Source organism: Periplaneta americana, chromosome 9 (genome assembly GCF_040183065.1).
Source record: "Periplaneta americana isolate PAMFEO1 chromosome 9, P.americana_PAMFEO1_priV1, whole genome shotgun sequence".
In the NCBI taxonomy this organism is placed as follows: domain Eukaryota; kingdom Metazoa; phylum Arthropoda; class Insecta; order Blattodea; family Blattidae; genus Periplaneta; species Periplaneta americana.
Genome location: NC_091125.1, coordinates 175,286,826 through 175,303,755, shown reverse-complemented (window position 1 = coordinate 175,303,755; position 16,930 = coordinate 175,286,826). Strand labels below are relative to the sequence as shown.

Genomic DNA, 16,930 nt, shown 5'->3' with positions numbered 1-16,930 from the left:
TATTCTGTAGGACAAATTAATTAATCTATAATATTCTCATAGCTGCAGTGCATATTCCTGTACAGATTACTGTGCACTTAACTGCGGAATCCCGGCCAAACAAGTCACTCAGTTGAGTGCGCTCCTAGTATAATGGCAGCTGACATTGGACAAATACGTCAACATATATGCCTAACATGGAGTCAGGCCACAAAGGGAAACATTCAAGGAGGAGGATTGGATCCAGTGCTGTGGATTGAATTCGGCGTAGCTCAGTGGTCAGAGCACTTGGAATGTAGAACCAAGGACCTGGGTTCGATCCCCGGTGCCGGACTGAATTTTTCTCCTCGAATATTAATTACTTTATTTATGTTCCTTTTCCTTTTCTTGCGACCATATGGTATCTCAGTGTCCTCAACTTGCATTTGAAAAAGACCTTTGGGGAGACCGAGATGTAGATGGGAAGATAATATTAAAATGGATTTGAGGGAGTTGGGATGTGATGATAGAGACTGGATTAATCTTGCTCAGGATAGGGACCAAGGCAGGCTTATGTGAGGGCGGCAATGAACCTCCGGGTTTCTTAAAAGCAAGTAAGTACATGTCTTGCAAGTTGAATTTTATCATGGCTCTCCCACATCTGTCAAAATTTATTAGGCCTATTCATTCTGTTGGTGGCCGAACAAATTTCTTTGAAGCAGGTAGTAATTTCAAGCTTTTGGCTAATGATTGTAGGGTGATGAATTCAGGAGGAGGAATTCGGTTCCAGGATGTTCACCCCAGGATATTTCAGTCTTCTTTAACTAAAAAATATAATTTATACAATATTAATTTTCAATTTGATATGACTTTTCAGTCAAGAACTAAAATAAATTCTATTATGTAGCTTTTCAGGTAGTTATTTCCTTCAAGGTTGCTGGTCTGCCGGCCATTCTTGATTGACTGATATTTACACAGTCTTGATTGTTACAGCTAAGAAGTCAGGTGTACTGTGTTGTTATTGGCGTAGTTTTCAGTGTTAGTTTTATTTAGCAAATATAATAATTTTTATTTACTAAAATTGTTATAGCATATACAATAAATATAAATATTTCAATGTATAATGGCAAAACAAGATACACTGTTCACTTTTCTAGAAAAGAAAGATGTATTGAGGAGTCAATTGAAAGTGTATCCACTGCATTTAATGAAGAAAATTCTCAATTGGTTTTAAGTGAAAGTGAAATCTATGAATCGGTAATTTCATCTGTGTTACCTTCATTTAGTGCTTTTAGTGGTGAGTCAGTGAATAATATGGTGGGACGCAAAATGAAATATAAAAAGCCATGGGGAAAGTAAATATGATTGATTATATTTCGATTGTACTAGGGGTAGTGCATTTTGTAAACAGTGTGAAATGCATTTAAAAATAATCCCAAGTCAGCCTCAGTAGCGTAGTTGATATAGCGCTGGCCTTCTATTCTTGAGGTTGCTGGTTCGATCCCGGCCTATGTCGATGGTAATTAAGTGTGTTTAAATGCGACAGGCTCATGTCAGTAGATTGACTGGTATGTAAAAGTTTGGGACAAAATTCTGGCACACCGGCGACGCTGATATAACCTCTGCAGTTGGGAGCGTCGTTAAATAAACTATAATTTTTTATTTAATTTTTTAATAATCCCAAAGCTCTTCAAAAACAGGTGGTGTATTAATACCAGAGCCCTTTAAAAACTTTAGAAAAGTTACTGGAAGACACAGTTGTCTAATTTAGTCAATGCGTAATTACTTATAGGGTACTAAATTTATGCAGTTTATGTGACAAGGATACATAACACCAGCTTTATGGGAAAATTTTACACACAAGGATAGTTCATATTAACTATGCTTTACATAGCAATATTAATATTTTTAAGTTAATGCCTATATTAATATTTATTTAAAAGAAATGAAAGCTCTGTTTCTTTAATTGTCCCCATTTTTCTACGTTCCCTTTTACATAGACTGTCTACTGGGTGTTCATTTCAAAGTGTGTCATTACATCACTGTTGAGTCAGCGATTTGAAGCGAGTTTCAGCTTTTATGTCAGAGAAGTTGCCTATTAATCAAGGTGTTCATTCTGAACTTGAGAACGTGTACGGTATAACTTGAACGTCGTAGCAACAGATGGCGGTCTGTATGATCTCTGTGCTACCATAACCTCTTTCGAACTGTGTTTTGCGCGGCCAAGTCGTACGCAGGGTATTTGTTATCATCGGTTGCGTACGGCAACATTCCACAATACGAATCAAATGCTCCGTGTCCATGTTGACCGTCGAAATTAATGTCAACAAATACTTAAGTAATCGTCTTAACCCTCTCCCCATATCCCGACAGTAAGAAAAAACTCACCTCAGTACATGTTTCCAAACAGTTCACATTCCTGCCACTATTGGTAGTACGCATCGGTAAGTACTCTTCAGAATGAACGCTAGGCAACTTCTCTGGCACATATGTAATACACCTCTGCGGAAGTGTAGGAAGATTGAATTCTCTAGGCTCATCGACTAGCCACATGACGGCATACAGCGAGCCATGACACACTTTGGACTGAACATGCAGTGTTGTATCTGTAATCTCATAAGCAGTTTGATTACATTGGGATAAAGATTTTGGCAGGAGCAGCATTTGTTGAATGATGCATTTTGTCTTCAAATAGTAGTTGCTATGTTTACATTTCCACAAAGTCTCCACAGCTGATTTTACTGAGGACAAGAGCAATGCCTATTACTAGTGCGACATCTAAGCTGGGAAAATACTAAGACAATTTCTTTTTGTGGAAAAGAAACACGATGTCGTATATCCTGCAATGATGGATCAGCTGCTGTACGTAACTTCAGATTCCTTCGACGTCACTGTTGTACCACTGTTTCACGAAGGCTTAATATGTACTAATAGTGTTGAACATGTTGGAATGTGAATAATCAGGCTACTTTTTAGACTTAGATATAGATTGGAAATCTAATATTGGCTACCACAAAAATCAGTTCTTGAAGTATCAGAGCTATATTTACGAAGCATTGTTCTCACACCATGTAGCTCAAAGCGTAGCTAACCTGACAGTAAAAGTGTTGAAGTAGTATTTCCATACAAATAATTTATAGCCTATCAAAGTTGGCACACTTACAGCCTGCTTTTAAAATTACATAATTTGTGTTTCTCCATGAGGTAGGTGCGCATTGGGACAGATGTAGGCATTGTCTGACATATTAATTTATTGTTAGGAGTATTTACATGTGAGGGGAGATGCCATACAGAAGTGGAATGTTCACGGAGGAGGCAGTCCGAGTGTCTTGCGCACTATTCTCTCAGCGATACGGTTGAACTCCTCGCGGTCCTCACGCCACATCTTGGCCGCATCCACGTTGGCGCCACTCTCGTCGTTGGGCTCTGCCAGCATGCTCACTACCGACAGCAAGATCTTCTCGACGCTTTGCACGGGGCTCCAGCGCTCGGCACTCGACTCATAACCCATGGGGTCGTCCCCCGGCGCGTGCAGGATGGAAATGCACACCCGCCCGTCTGCATATACTGCAACAGATCACACGGAGGGGCTTAGTACAACTTTTGGACACTCGGCCCCCATAGGGCTGCTTGAGATACCTACTGTTGGGGTGGAACATCTCGCATGTGAACTGCATCTTTGGTGGACTTAGGGGGTAGTCCGGCGGGAATATCAACTTTGCTGGGAACACGCCTCCTTCAAAACAGGTGCCTTCCGGTCCCCTGAAACGTCACACAATTATTAATATGGCAACCTAGAAACGATACTTTATATCACGTAATATCATACGCTATTGAAATGTTATGAATTTTTAAGATAGTGGGAAGTGAAAAGTGATAGAGATTACAGTAGGCCCTACTAGCAAGCGAGATTACATTTTTAAGAAAGGCAAGCACATTAACGAACATGCAAATTAAAAAAGTCTTCTTTCTCTAGATGTCTGTAACTTACGTCTACGATACAAAGAAACTACAAATGTTTTCGCAATTTAAGCTTGATTGTGCCGGCAGTGGTGCAGCTGAGACGAGAGAGAAATTGGTGCTCAAGAGCTATATAAGGCTAGGCCTTCGGGGAATAGGTACGAGAAACGAAATATCTTCATTTACTATTAGTCATTTCGGTGTTAAGACAGCACACATAAACAAAGGGAAGGATGGTGCTTAAGAGCTTATAAATATTACACTTTCGAGAAATACTGTAGGTACAAGAAACAATACAGCCTCGTTTATCACTAAGCCTAGCCTAATTCTTTCTGTATTAATAAGGAATGCATATGTACTTTCTCCTTACGTTATTAGTGCTTCCCATTCGAAAAAGTTTTCTTCGTTTATAGGACCAGCAATGATGCCTTCTGGTGGATTCAGAGTTAGTTCTGGAACAGGCATGATGAGGTTAAGCATGTGTTATAACAAGATAGTATTTTTTTTTATAGCGGTTACTAAAATTTGAAAGATTATCTTAAAAAATTTCCCTAAAATCTCTTTACACTCAAATGCTACTGGAAGAAAGAAACTATCTCTATGGCGGTAATTTACAGTGTCATAGAATAACTTTATGTACATTCTAAGTGTAATCATTTCCCACGATAACGGATCGCCCAAAATAAATTACGGTAAACTCACACAAATCAATTATTTATTAGCCTATAGCTGTTGCGAAAACGGTCAACATAAAAGAAAGATTTGCCAGTTAAAAGTAGAGCAGAAATTATGTAGACTACACGTAAGTGCGTAGAACTATAATAGGTACAGTATTTGTTGAAAATATTAGAATATCGTAAGTCACCATCTCAGCCGGATTTCGCAGCAGGCATAATACGTAACCGGTTTGTGTGTGATTACGTTTACTAATTGTTTTTTTATTGCCACACATCATTTCCCTACAAGTGTATCAATTCATTTTACCGGTTACAATAAACTTTTACAATTACTATGTAATTATTTGCCCATTAATTTCCATACATTTCGATATAGCTTGGTTCAACATGCCAGTCACGCTTGAAGGTATATTGTAAATAAAACGTCAGTACGTTAATGATTATATTAATTGCAATAAATATTACAAAGCTTTCATTTTTCAACATGTTATCACCAAAATTAATTAATGAAGGTAAAAACACCTACGTTTATATTCTGCCATTAACCTTCTTAATGCCGAGCCTGCCATCTTGGCAACAGCTGATGTAGATTACGCATTTTGATTTCGTTATTGTTTTCAGCGGGCTATTTAAAAACAATGGACATACCGGTTCCCTATTTTCATTCAGTACATTGTATATTTAAATGTTTCCAGTAATTGTAACCATATTTTAAATCATGTCTGTTAACTATGTTTATAAAACGACAAAATATTATGCATCAGTGAAATAACGTGATCTGAATATAAAGTCTAGCAGTAGTGGTATCAAGTCGAGGATAATGAGTCAACAATGAAACAATTCTAAAGGTACCATAAGAAAGATTTTTAATAACATTTACTTAACTGAAACATATGAAATAATAAATATTCGATTGATAACTTTTGTGTATCAAACAATATGATGGTAGTGGGTAACACACGATTGTCCTGGTCCCTAGTAGTAATGAATTATCAAAAGGTATTACAGGTTCCCTGTCAAGAAAGGAGTTAGGCAAGGGTGCATCCTCTCTCCTATACAGAATACGTAATAAGAGCTGCTGAACTGGATGATATCAATGCAGACATAAGGATCGGTAGTCGCAGAATCAATAACATCAGATATGCTGACAATACCACACTCATTGCAGGAAATAAGGAAGAGCTAGAAAAATGAATAAGAGTGTCAGAGGAAAGCAAACGTCGAGAAGACCATCATGACTACAGTGCAGGATCTTTGATAAAAATAAATGGTAACGATCTGAAAGTGGTGGATAAAATTAATTTTCTGGGCGTAACGATATCAAAAGTAAGTAGCTGCATGGAAGAAATAAAAAGACGAATAATTCTAGGAAAAGCAGCAATGAAGAAATGTCCTAAATTTATAAATGGTTCAGGAATATCAACCAGAACCAAAATGAAACTAATCCAGGCGATGATCTTTCCAATAGTATTGTATGAGTGCGAAAGTTGGACACAAAAAATTGCAGACAAGAGAAAAATAGATGCTTTTGTGATGTGGTCATGGAAGAGGATGTTAAAAGTAACATGGGTTGACAGAAGAATACACGCATCTATTCTGGAGGAAATTAATCCCACTAGGTGTTCTGTGGAAGCTATAGCCACAAAGCTCAAGCCACAGTGTAAGTGTTCAAGCTGTCATATTTCGGACACATAGTGAGAAGATCGTCAGCGATGGAGAAGGACATCGTGTTAGGAATAGTTGAGGGGAAAAAGAGAAAGAATGAAATGGCATTATGAAGTCAAGAAAGCAACCAACCTCCCATAAACAGAACTAATGAACCTGGACCGAGATAGAAACCAATGGAGGAAGATAATCAAGAACGTGACAACCATAAGAAAAATACAATTCGAGCTGTAAAGAAAGGCTGTATATCCAGTGTAGATCATCAAGGATCGCTTGCGGTTTACTACTACTACTACTACTACTATATTACTTCCTATTATTTGCATCCCTGTTTACGTAATATAAACCAACTAGCGTATTTATAACACAAAATAAAACTCTCAACTGGTCCTCGCGTAACCGCATTATTCCACCACTACGAGCTTTTTTTTTTTTTTTTGTACCACAGAATCGTAGCAGAATATTTGAATGACATTGGCATTTAAAGGACTTGTTTTTATTTTAAGACGCTTGTGACATCGATGGTCCTCGAGCTTGTGATACGTAACCAAGCAAGACCTTAGTATTTAGAAGGTTCTAAGCCAAGGTATGTTTTGCCTTTCTACAATATGTTGTTGGTGGATGTCACTACTGTTATTTATATTCTGAATTATGATCTTTACTCTGCAATGCGAGGTTAATTAAATATTTAATAATCTTGTTAGGCATAGGCCTATGTACGTAATATAAATGCAGTGGATGTACCTAGTTGAACATTTTTCTTTAGTTGTATTCCTAAGAATTTATTAATATTTTACTTATTTAATGGACATTCTGATATAACATGGTCTAAACCATAGTATTGGTATTTTTCTGGCTAGAAGGCCGTGGTCTGTCGGTAATACAACCAAACGTTTCGTCCAATGTCTACCGGAGTAGTGGACGAAACGTTTGGTTGTATTACCGGCAGACCATGGCCCTCTAGCCCGGAAAATACCAATCCTATTGACGCCGGCCGTGAAAGCCTACATTCTAAGAATTGTCTAAACCAGCGGTCATCAGCACAGAGCACCATCGGGCTAGCGTCTCTTACCCGTGGCTGCTGGCGGGTATGCTTTCTTCCTCTCCCTTCTGCACGACGGTGCATATTGCGATACACTCCTTACCCGTTACCCATTTTAGCGATGCTGGTGACCACTGGTGTAAACCATCATATACTGTACGTGATATAGACAGTAGGCCTATAGATTACCTCTCCGACGATATGTACATATAAATAAAACAGGTGTTAAAAAGTTTTGGAAATGCATATATAGTGTGCTAGTTGGGAGGCCAGAGGGAAAAAGACCTTTGGGGAGGCCGAGACGTAGCTGGTAGGATAATATTAAAATGGATTTGAGGGAGGTGGGATATGATTGTAGAGACTGGATTAATCTTGCTCAGGATAGGGACCGATGGTGGGCTAATGTGAGGGCGGCAATGAACTTCCAGATTCCTTAAAAGCCATGTCGGAGTGGTGGGGATAGAGGGGGAGGGTGCAATCCGTGTTCTGGAGTTTATCCATAAAACATTTAGCTACGAAGTAGACTTTTACCGAGTACTTGCGGTACCGTATGTGACAGTACCTTGTCATTCCCATATCACAATTTCTCTACTATGACGTTGTGATCATCTCGATTTTGAATTGCTATTAAGAAGACGGTTAAATAATAAACTGTCATCTGCCCTAAGCGTCAGATTTCTTAATGGAATTCCATGGTTAAGATCATATTCAATCATTTCTCGCTTCCGAACGGAGCCGCCACTGATTAATTTTTTACAGTTTTCTTTATTCAATAATCGTGTCAGAGTAATCGATGTCTCTTGGCCTTCTCGATTGAAAGTTCCACTTGCTCGTATGCAGGTACTTTGCGCGTTGTGTATTATCAAAGTGGCGGTCGGAGCTGTCTGCGGTTTGTTTTGTTCGCAATTTTTTCTGCCGGGACATCCCTTGTTATTTTGAAAATTAAAGAATGGCAAGAAAGGGACCAAAAGTTCTATTGGGATTCGAAGATGAGTGTATTACAGAGAAACATAAATCACTTGTTAATTTCACCACTAATAAAGTAGGAGGAAAGCCTGTAAGTAATGTTTATTGACATTTCTGTGTGCGGTTCTGGAATGGCAGTAAATGTCATACGTTTATGTATAATGTAGTAACAGTTTTTTTGTTGATTCAATGATTTAATAATTATCCTGTCGTATTATATTTATTCTTGTTTGTTAAACCCCTTGATAGTGGTTAGTATTCTTCAAAATTAAGTGATGTGTGTCCGTTAGAATTGAAGGTCAAATAATTTTTCGTGTGTTGCTAAATGTAAGAACTATTTCTCATCTTAGTACATTACTGAACTTCATATCTCCCTGTGTATGAGCATTTGAATTGTATTGTTAAAATTATCTTTTAGCTGTATGATATTGGTTAGATCTATAGGCCTATAATGCTTCCATTCTGAAAAGCTAGATCTCATAAATGACATAGGCCTATTCGTATATCTGCATTATTGTTAATGATACTACATTATTTCATTATATTTTTGAAACAATTGAATTCTTTTCACATATTTAACAGTAATCATAATTATAGAATAACTTGTGTAGGCCTATAAAATATGTGAAGATATTATGTAGGCTTAGGCCTATATATAAATTTGCTAGCTCTGATTAGTACTGTATGTGTGTTTCTAAACGTTAAAAAATGCAATCAGCTGAGTTACAAAAGACCCAGAAAATAAAAATGTGAATTGGATTTGGTTGTTTCAGGATTGAGTGAAAGGTCAAGCTTTTGGTAACAGTGATGATACTTCAGATTCCATAGTATATTAATTCTTACTCCTTTCAATTCACAGTAAGTTATTTTGGAGATAACCATTAGGCTATCATAAATTAATAGAAATGTCAAATTGTAAGTAACGTAATATAATGTTCACGCACATTTCTCCGAAGAGATGATTAATTATGTTTAAGAACCACAATGTTAATATATTATGTTTTGTCACAGCACATACATAGATTCCTACACTATCAATATAATATGGTGGTCAATAGCGTTTACAATAAAAGTAGTTGAGATTGACATCTGTAATAAAAATAACAGAGATGGGCGCGAAATACATTTCTGTTATACCTACTTTCTAGTGAGTTTCACCTGCTTCTACTACAGTGTGTCTAGGCCATATCTGTTATGACTGACCGGGCGCGTGCCCGGTGGGAGGCCACACTTCTGTTGCTGAGATGGCAAGTGTGATTGTGCAACTGAACTCGTTAAAACTTAGGTATAGATAACACATCATCATTTGGTACGCACCCTGCCGACAGAAGATGCTGTAGGTGAGGTCCATTTTCTTGTACGCATATTTCACACCTTCTCAAGAAATTGTCATTCAGGTTCTTCAGTATTTACTTTTTCTAACACCCAGTTGCAAAAATTAAGCCAGCGAGTTTAATCTTGAAGCTGTAATTCATGACATGATGGAATTTTGTATGGTTTTAGTTTCAATAATTTTTTTGTCTCTCCCGCAGATGTTTTAGAAATTTCAGTCGGGTGCGCTTCCGTACAGGGGCAGTGGCATTTCCTCTAAGGTTAGAGTCCAGTTTAGGTGTGTGTGTATTAATCGAAAATTAGGGGCTAGAAAATATTGAGGATAGGATGCATGTTTATATCACATTTTTTTCGATTAATACTCACACACCTAAACTGGGCTGTAACCTTAGAGAAATGCCACTGCCCCTGTACGGAAGCGCGCCCTCCCAGTCTGCTGTGCTAAACATTTCAAGAGACTTGCATAAGCTATGCTCTAATGCCGCATCAATTTCATCCAGTTTTTCTCCTGTACGAACACAGCGCTTTTGTTGCCATTTTCTGTCATTAGAGAATCTGTTTCATTGAATCTATTAAATAAATTTGATTTTTTTTAGAGAGTACTGGCCTGTCAAGAAATTTACGTCTGAATTTTCGCCTCGTTGAAGCACACGATTTTCTATTCCTTATGTTGTGTTGTATATGTAAATACGTTCCCTTAATGAATATCTGTTTACCATGACGAAACGAACTGTTCTCCATCTCAGCTAAACGAATACTGCCAGAGTCCAAGTTACAGATAAACTGTTTTATTTATAAACGTCGTAGTGTTGATATGAATAGGAATGGTTTTGACTAGCTGTGTCATCTCAGCTGCAGAAGTGCAGCCTTCCACCGGGCACGTGGCCGGTCAATCATCTTAGACAGATGGCCCAGATGTACTGTATATACTGTAGACCTGTATCAACTCTGTATACATATAACCTGATAGTGCCAGATTGTTTTCTGCAGTGACAGTCCTGAAATGAAAAGTTGTGTTTTTACCCTATATGATGTTATCAGAAGTCTCGTTTTGAATGAGGTAGTCCTATTTTTAGATCTTCCATCCCAGTGTCCCAACAGCTGTTGTTGGGACACCTGTTAGACCCTTTTTGTTGGAAAATGGAAAAAAGAATCTTGCTGAACTTAATCCCAAAGTGGCATGCTTTTGAAATGTAGGCCTATATAGATATCTCCTTTCTGGCGGTTTAAACGTTAATGACAGTGCCATGTTCAGTGAATCATTCACAATGAAAATTAAACATAACGTAAGTGTTAACTTAAGAATATAAACGTTACGGTAAAATCAAGAAATCATACCATCATTCACGATGGGAACATAAACATAACCGCAAACATACTTGGTAACCATGGAAACATAACAACGACGCCATTTCCTCATATTCTGTCGTATACTTCAGCACTCCACGATTGTGTTCTGTTTGCAAATCACGTGAGCATAAGCATGAAAGTTTGGAGTTTGCAAACTTTTATGTTAAAGTCTTACGGTAATGTTTATGTCAGTGCTTATGTGAATCATTGTGAATGATCCCATTTGGTAACCTGGGCGCAAACTTCTGTATTTATGTTACGGTTATGTTTAATTTTCATTGTGAATGGGCCTTTAGTTGCCAGTGCAGACAATCACTTAATGGAATACAGAGGAGAAAGTTGATATATGATGGGTAGAAATGTTCCAGCATTTCTCCTTCCAATAATTGCCATTCAAAAATTTATCTGAAATTGTAGAATTTGACTTGGGCCATTCCATGAAAATGCGACATTTTCACGAAAAATAAAAATCTCACGAATCTCTGCTTGTTATATGTCATTTTTTTCGTTATGGTCCGAATTTTTTGAATCTGACAACACTGATTGTGTAAGAACACGTATGTGGGAGAAAAAGCACAAAGAATTCTGTGGTTTAAGAGCGCGAAATTATCTATTAGAAATCACATATTTGAATGCACATTTAAGGCAAATAAATCATTACTTCTGTATGTTAAATTCAATTAATAATGAAGTGCTGACCTTTGTTAATAATTATAACGCATAGAAACCGTAATACAATGATTATTTCGTGCTTGGTTACAATTATTACAAGGAAAGGTTGAGAGTCCGTGTGTCACGCTCAAATGGACATTTGTTTATATTTCTTCAAAACCATTTCATTTTTTAATGTTTCATAAATGTAAAAGTGAGACACATCACAGAACAATCAACTTCTTATATGGAAAAACATTTTGACTTATGTACAAATTCTACAAGAAAAACACTGACACATGTACAAAAATGTTATGTTCGTGTGTCACTAAAGTTTATCCTCAAAGCCAGTTACAGTTTTTGTTGTTATTGGAAGTCTTTATACCTAAACATAATTAGTAGTGGGATTTCAAATACTTATTGTTGATTTAGATAATTGTGTGTGCACACGCACCTATGCGTTTTTTTTTTCAATGTACATATACTGTAGGTTAAACACTCTTGAAAATATGTGTTCCATAACTGTTGTAAGGAGGAAAGGAACTGACCACACTACCCCATTATCTCCTGGCCTAGTTGCCTCATAAGTGGTGCCGTCTTGGTATCACTTGTGAGGTTCACACCTGTCTTTGGACAGTTGACTAAACAACAACATGTTGTAAAAATATAGTGTGTAGGCCTAAAATTGGCACAAAACATTTAATTTATGCCCAAAGTTCGTATAAAATATTTATTTTTTTTTTTTTAATTCCTTGAATTAAAAACTTACAAAATTTGGTTTATATTCATTTATTTCATATAAAAAACACGCTTATACAGTACATTTTTATGGTAAGTAGGTAGCCACCATACTAGGGCTAAGTATAAATAAATTGGTGTAATTATTTGCACATTAAGTAAATGGTACTAAATTTCTTATATTCATTTAAAATCCGTTTTATTTAATAACATTAATTAACTTACCCTAGGTATCATTTAGCAATTCTAAAAGATTGAACATTTTTTATAGTATTTTCAAGAATTTAAGTTGGGCTGATTACTTGGTTTTTTCCGAGGTTTTCTCCAACCGTAAGGCGAATTCAGGTAATCTATGGCGAATCCTCGGCCTCATCTCGCCAAATATTATTTCGCTATTACCAATCCTATTGACACTAAATAACCTAGTCGTTGATACAGTGTCATTAAATGACCAATTACAAAAAAAAGACATCAAATATACAGATGAAGTTACAGCTCGACCAAGTTGTCTGCGAGCCGAGAGGGGAAGTTGGAGGCGGTTCTGTAGTGAAAGGAGGCGGTAACGAGAGGAGACCAGTACAGTCTCATATGACAGCAAAGTTTTCCTACTGTGCTTCAGTTCATAGAGCGGTAACAATTTAAGATGCTTTGAAATAGACTGTACTTCTACTTCTGCTTGACAGTGAGGTTTGGCGTTCTGATTGGCCAGCGTGGAGAAAGTTGCATGAGGGGGGAGGCTGGGAGACAGCGTAACTGTTGCCTTTATCTGAAGACAAGGACAACAAATGCATGCGCTCTGTAGTGTATTTTAAACGATGTGCACACGTTGAAATCTGAGCGTCAAGTGACCTATGTGGCAACTGTGTTTTGCCTCTACATTCCTCTACATTCCATCCTGTTATCCCCACTCGCAGACTTGACTTGGTCGAGCTGTATAGATGTGCCTCAGTGGCTGACCATGCTAATATCTTTGAAGATATTGCAGTGCAAGAGGTCAAATTACTTTATTGTTAAACGCCTGGCATTAGAAAACAACAACAACAACAACAACAACAAACGCTTGTGGTGGGGAAGAATTTAAAGTGTCTGTGATGTCCAAGGAAGGGAAGTACTACAAATGGCTTACATATTGGTATGTTCGTCACATGATATTACACAGGAAATATCACCACATATGGTTGTAAACAACCGTGGATATTTTAAATTAAAAAGTGTATTTTAGTGTAATTAGTGTTTTTTTGTATAATAAAAACAGTAGGCAGAGTGTATAAGTCTTTCACAAGAAGTGACTGAATAAGAAATGAAGCTGTGCTAGAAAGAGTGGGTGAAGAAAGAATAATACTGAAACTGATCAGGAAGAGGAAAAGGAATTAGCTAGGTCACTGGCTGAGAAGAAACTGAAGGTTGTACTGGAAGGAATGTTGAATGGGAGAAAAGTTTGAGGCAGTCAACATAACATATATGGATTGTATGTGGAGACTAAGAGGAAGGCAGAAAAGAGGGACGAGAATGCTGGGTTTGCAGTGAAAGACCTGTGCTTGGGCAGAAAATTATGATACGAAAGATCCCTATTTGACCACTACTTATCAGATTTTGTTTTCTACTTATCTCCAGAATTATATGAAAAACACTCTTATGTACTCTTAGTTTTATGTTTCTTCTGGATTCAGTAAGTATAGAAGCTTGTTAGGTAAGCTGGTATTGACTCTACCTCGTATTGTAAGCTCCATTGAACATTCTTTTTCTGCTCCGAGGAGATCACTTACCTTCGAAGCATAGGCGCCGTCTTGTAAAATTTATTGGGGGTGCTCACTCAGAAAAGGAATGTTGGAACTGTTCATTACAGCAAACGACATTATTAATTGGTAAACATAAACACTCTGTTCAATCAATAATTATTTAATTATTAACAACACTACCATTTTTCATAAGGATTAATAAAATCTTAACATCTTGTTACCACAGAAATGTGCCCCTTTGCGAATTACGTTTTCATAGCAAATGTCTGCCTGCGAATTTCATTTCTAGTGATGAACTCATTTGCTATTTCATTCAAATCTAAATGCAGAGCTTCTTCTCTGTGAGAATGAATGATGATTTCTGTACATCATTCATTCATTGTTGACCCATGGTAGACCTAGTGTAGGATAGAGGATCAGTAGAGGCAGACACTCATATTGTAAGAAGTAGCTTCACGAACGTAACAAGTTCTGGTAGCATGTCACAGAGAAAAACTTCTTTCGAAAGGAGATCAAAAACAGTCTGAAAATCTGTGATGTGGTGCAGTTCTGATCTTGCAGTAACTAATAACATGTTCCTGTGTAAAAGTAGCCTCTCCTTGTCTAAGGGCTGTATTCATAAACGAGACTTTGGATGAAGACTTCCCAAAGTCGAATTTCGTAGTAAAGTTTAACTTTGTTAAAAGTCCTATTCACAGACAATACTTCTGAGAATTTGACTTTGACTTCGGTAAGTCGAGATTTGACGATCTTGTTCTAATGTTGGCAATCAAAATCACTGCCTTCTAAACGAATTAAATTAATAGCTAGTTGAAATAGAGTAGGCATTGACACAATCAAAGCCATCTTTTGAGTCACAAATAAATGAAACAATTGAATATCGGTACATGTTAAACAATTATTGTTAACCGTTCTTGCAGTTTTATATAAGGATAATATTATTCGAGGGCTTATTGTGAAACTAACGTACGTAAGTACAAAAATTGATATTTTTAGGTCTTTAAACCAATCGATAATTTGTTCTTCTATCTGGCTACAAATAAATCGTAACTCAGTTCGAACAGTTTTGTATATAACACAATTCATAACTACAAAACATGATGGTATAGTTTATCTGAAATAATATTGCCTGTTAAGAATTTTGGGTTATTTGTAAGAAGTCGTCGCTGAACGATTCACATCGTTTATAGTTCACTTCTATTGTTACACAACAAGATGGATGCACTGAACGATTCGCATCATTTATAGTTCACTTCTGTGAACGATTCCATTTTCTATTGTTACACAACACACTAAACCTGGAGTAATTTAAGCTTATTAATCAAATAAATAATTCTACTTACTGTTTTTTATATGCTCACCTGTATGTAATTTCTATTTTATACTTATTTCATTGTTATTTTCCATCCAAAGATCATTAAGAACGATGAATATTAATATCTCCTATCTTTCTTCAAATAGTGTTTATATGCCATGTTAATTTTCATTTGTTTCATAAGTTAACAATGATGCACATTGGGAGCAACATATAAGAAATTATTTTCCTACACAATCCACGCTATATTCACGTTGTTTTGAAATGATTAATCGAAGATGGTTTGCTTATTGTTTATTACACGCACATTTCTATGTAATTTCTATTCCATACGTTTTTTTTCTATCCCCCGATCATTAAGAATGGTGAATATTATTTATGCTTGTTTCCTGTATTTCTTAAAATAATGTTATGTGGCATGTTAGTTTTTATTTGTCGTTATTTACGTAAAAATGATGCGCCAAAAAATAAAAAATAATAATAATTTCGTCCTCACTCCACATCCTATTTATTCACATTAGTTTTTCAGTGATTTATTAAAGAATGTACTGGTATTTAAAATACTAATAATTTAGAAACATGTTACATAAATCATCCTTGTGCCAAAAGAGAATGCTCCCTGGACCAAACTGTCGTATCTTGCAGTGGTCGTCAGTACTCGCTGAAATGGATAATAATTATATAATAAAATAATGTTGTACGTAGCATTTAGAAACATGTTACATAAATCATCATTGTGTCAAAAGAGAATGCTCCCTGGACCAAATTATCGTATTTTGCAGTGGTCGTCAGTACTCGCTGAAATGGGTAATAATATAATATGATTGTTTTGCACGTAGCAAGCGGGGTATTGGGGCTCCAAGCCCCGATGATGATCCTACGTGTAGCACATGATGTAAAAAGCGGGGTATCGGGGCTCCAAGCCCCGATGATGATCCGATGTGTAGCACATGATGTAAAAAGCGGGATATCGGGGCTCCAAGCCCCGATGATGATCCGATGTGTAGCACATGATGTAAAAAGCGGGGTATCAGGGCTCCAAGCCCCGATGATGATCCTACGTGTAGCACAATGATGTAAAAAGCGGGGTATCGGGGCTCCAAGCCCCGATGATGATCCGATGTGTAGCACATGATGTAAAAAGCGGGGTATCGGGGCTCCAAGCCCCGATGATGATCCGATGTGTAGCACATGATGTAAAAAGCGGGATATCGGGGCTCCAAGCCCCGATGATGATCCGATGTGTAGCACATGATGTAAAAAGCAGGGTATCGGGGCTGCAAGCCCCGATGATGATCCGACGTGTAGCACATGATGTAAAAAGCGGAGTATCGGGGCTCCAAGCCCCGATGATGATCCTACGTGTAGCACATGATGTAAAAAGCGGGGTATCGGGGCTGCAAGCCCCGATGATGATCCGACGTGTAGCACATGACGTAGAAAGCGGGGTGTCGGGCACTTAAAAGTGCCTTTTGGAAAGCATGGTGATGCGCATTTGACAAACGCAGTGTACGTACTTGCTAATAATCCCTTTTTA

At 37.2% G+C, this 16,930-nt stretch overlaps 2 protein-coding genes across 4 annotated transcripts in view; one reads left to right on the top strand and one right to left on the bottom strand.

The window, feature by feature from the left end:
• Positions 1–3,191: 3,191 nt before the first annotated feature.
• Positions 3,192–5,196, bottom strand: Ubc7 (ubiquitin conjugating enzyme 7). Its single transcript, XM_069836416.1, has 4 exons — positions 5,122–5,196; positions 4,289–4,370; positions 3,602–3,720; positions 3,192–3,525 (listed from the first exon to the last, which is right to left on the bottom strand). The coding sequence occupies exons 1-4, from the start codon at positions 5,162–5,164 to the stop codon at positions 3,263–3,265; spliced, it is 507 nt and encodes a 168-aa protein (XP_069692517.1). The 5' UTR covers positions 5,165–5,196; the 3' UTR covers positions 3,192–3,262.
• Positions 5,197–8,146: 2,950 nt separating this feature from the next.
• The window catches only part of trus (programmed cell death 2 like trus), a 55,620-nt gene continuing 46,836 nt past the window's right edge, over positions 8,147–16,930 (top strand). For all 3 annotated transcript variants that reach the window (XR_011334070.1, XM_069836415.1, XM_069836414.1), the window contains exon 1: positions 8,147–8,359. Coding sequence is in view for 2 of the 3 variants with exons in the window: in XM_069836415.1 (XP_069692516.1) it covers positions 8,252–8,359 (108 nt within the window). In the remaining variant the exon portion in view is untranslated. The remainder of the gene's footprint in view (positions 8,360–16,930) is intronic.

Excerpts from the sequence above, each read along its gene's own strand:
- Ubc7 (XM_069836416.1), bottom strand. The coding sequence starts at position 5,164 with ATGGCAGGCTCGGCATTAAGAAGGTTAATGGCAGAATATAAAC. Across the intron at positions 4,371-5,121 it reads GTTAATGGCAGAATATAAAC|AACTAACTCTGAATCCACCA; the intron begins GTAGGTGTTTTT and ends TGCCTGTTCCAG. Across the intron at positions 3,526-3,601 it reads CGAGATGTTCCACCCCAACA|TATATGCAGACGGGCGGGTG; the intron begins GTAGGTATCTCA and ends GATCTGTTGCAG.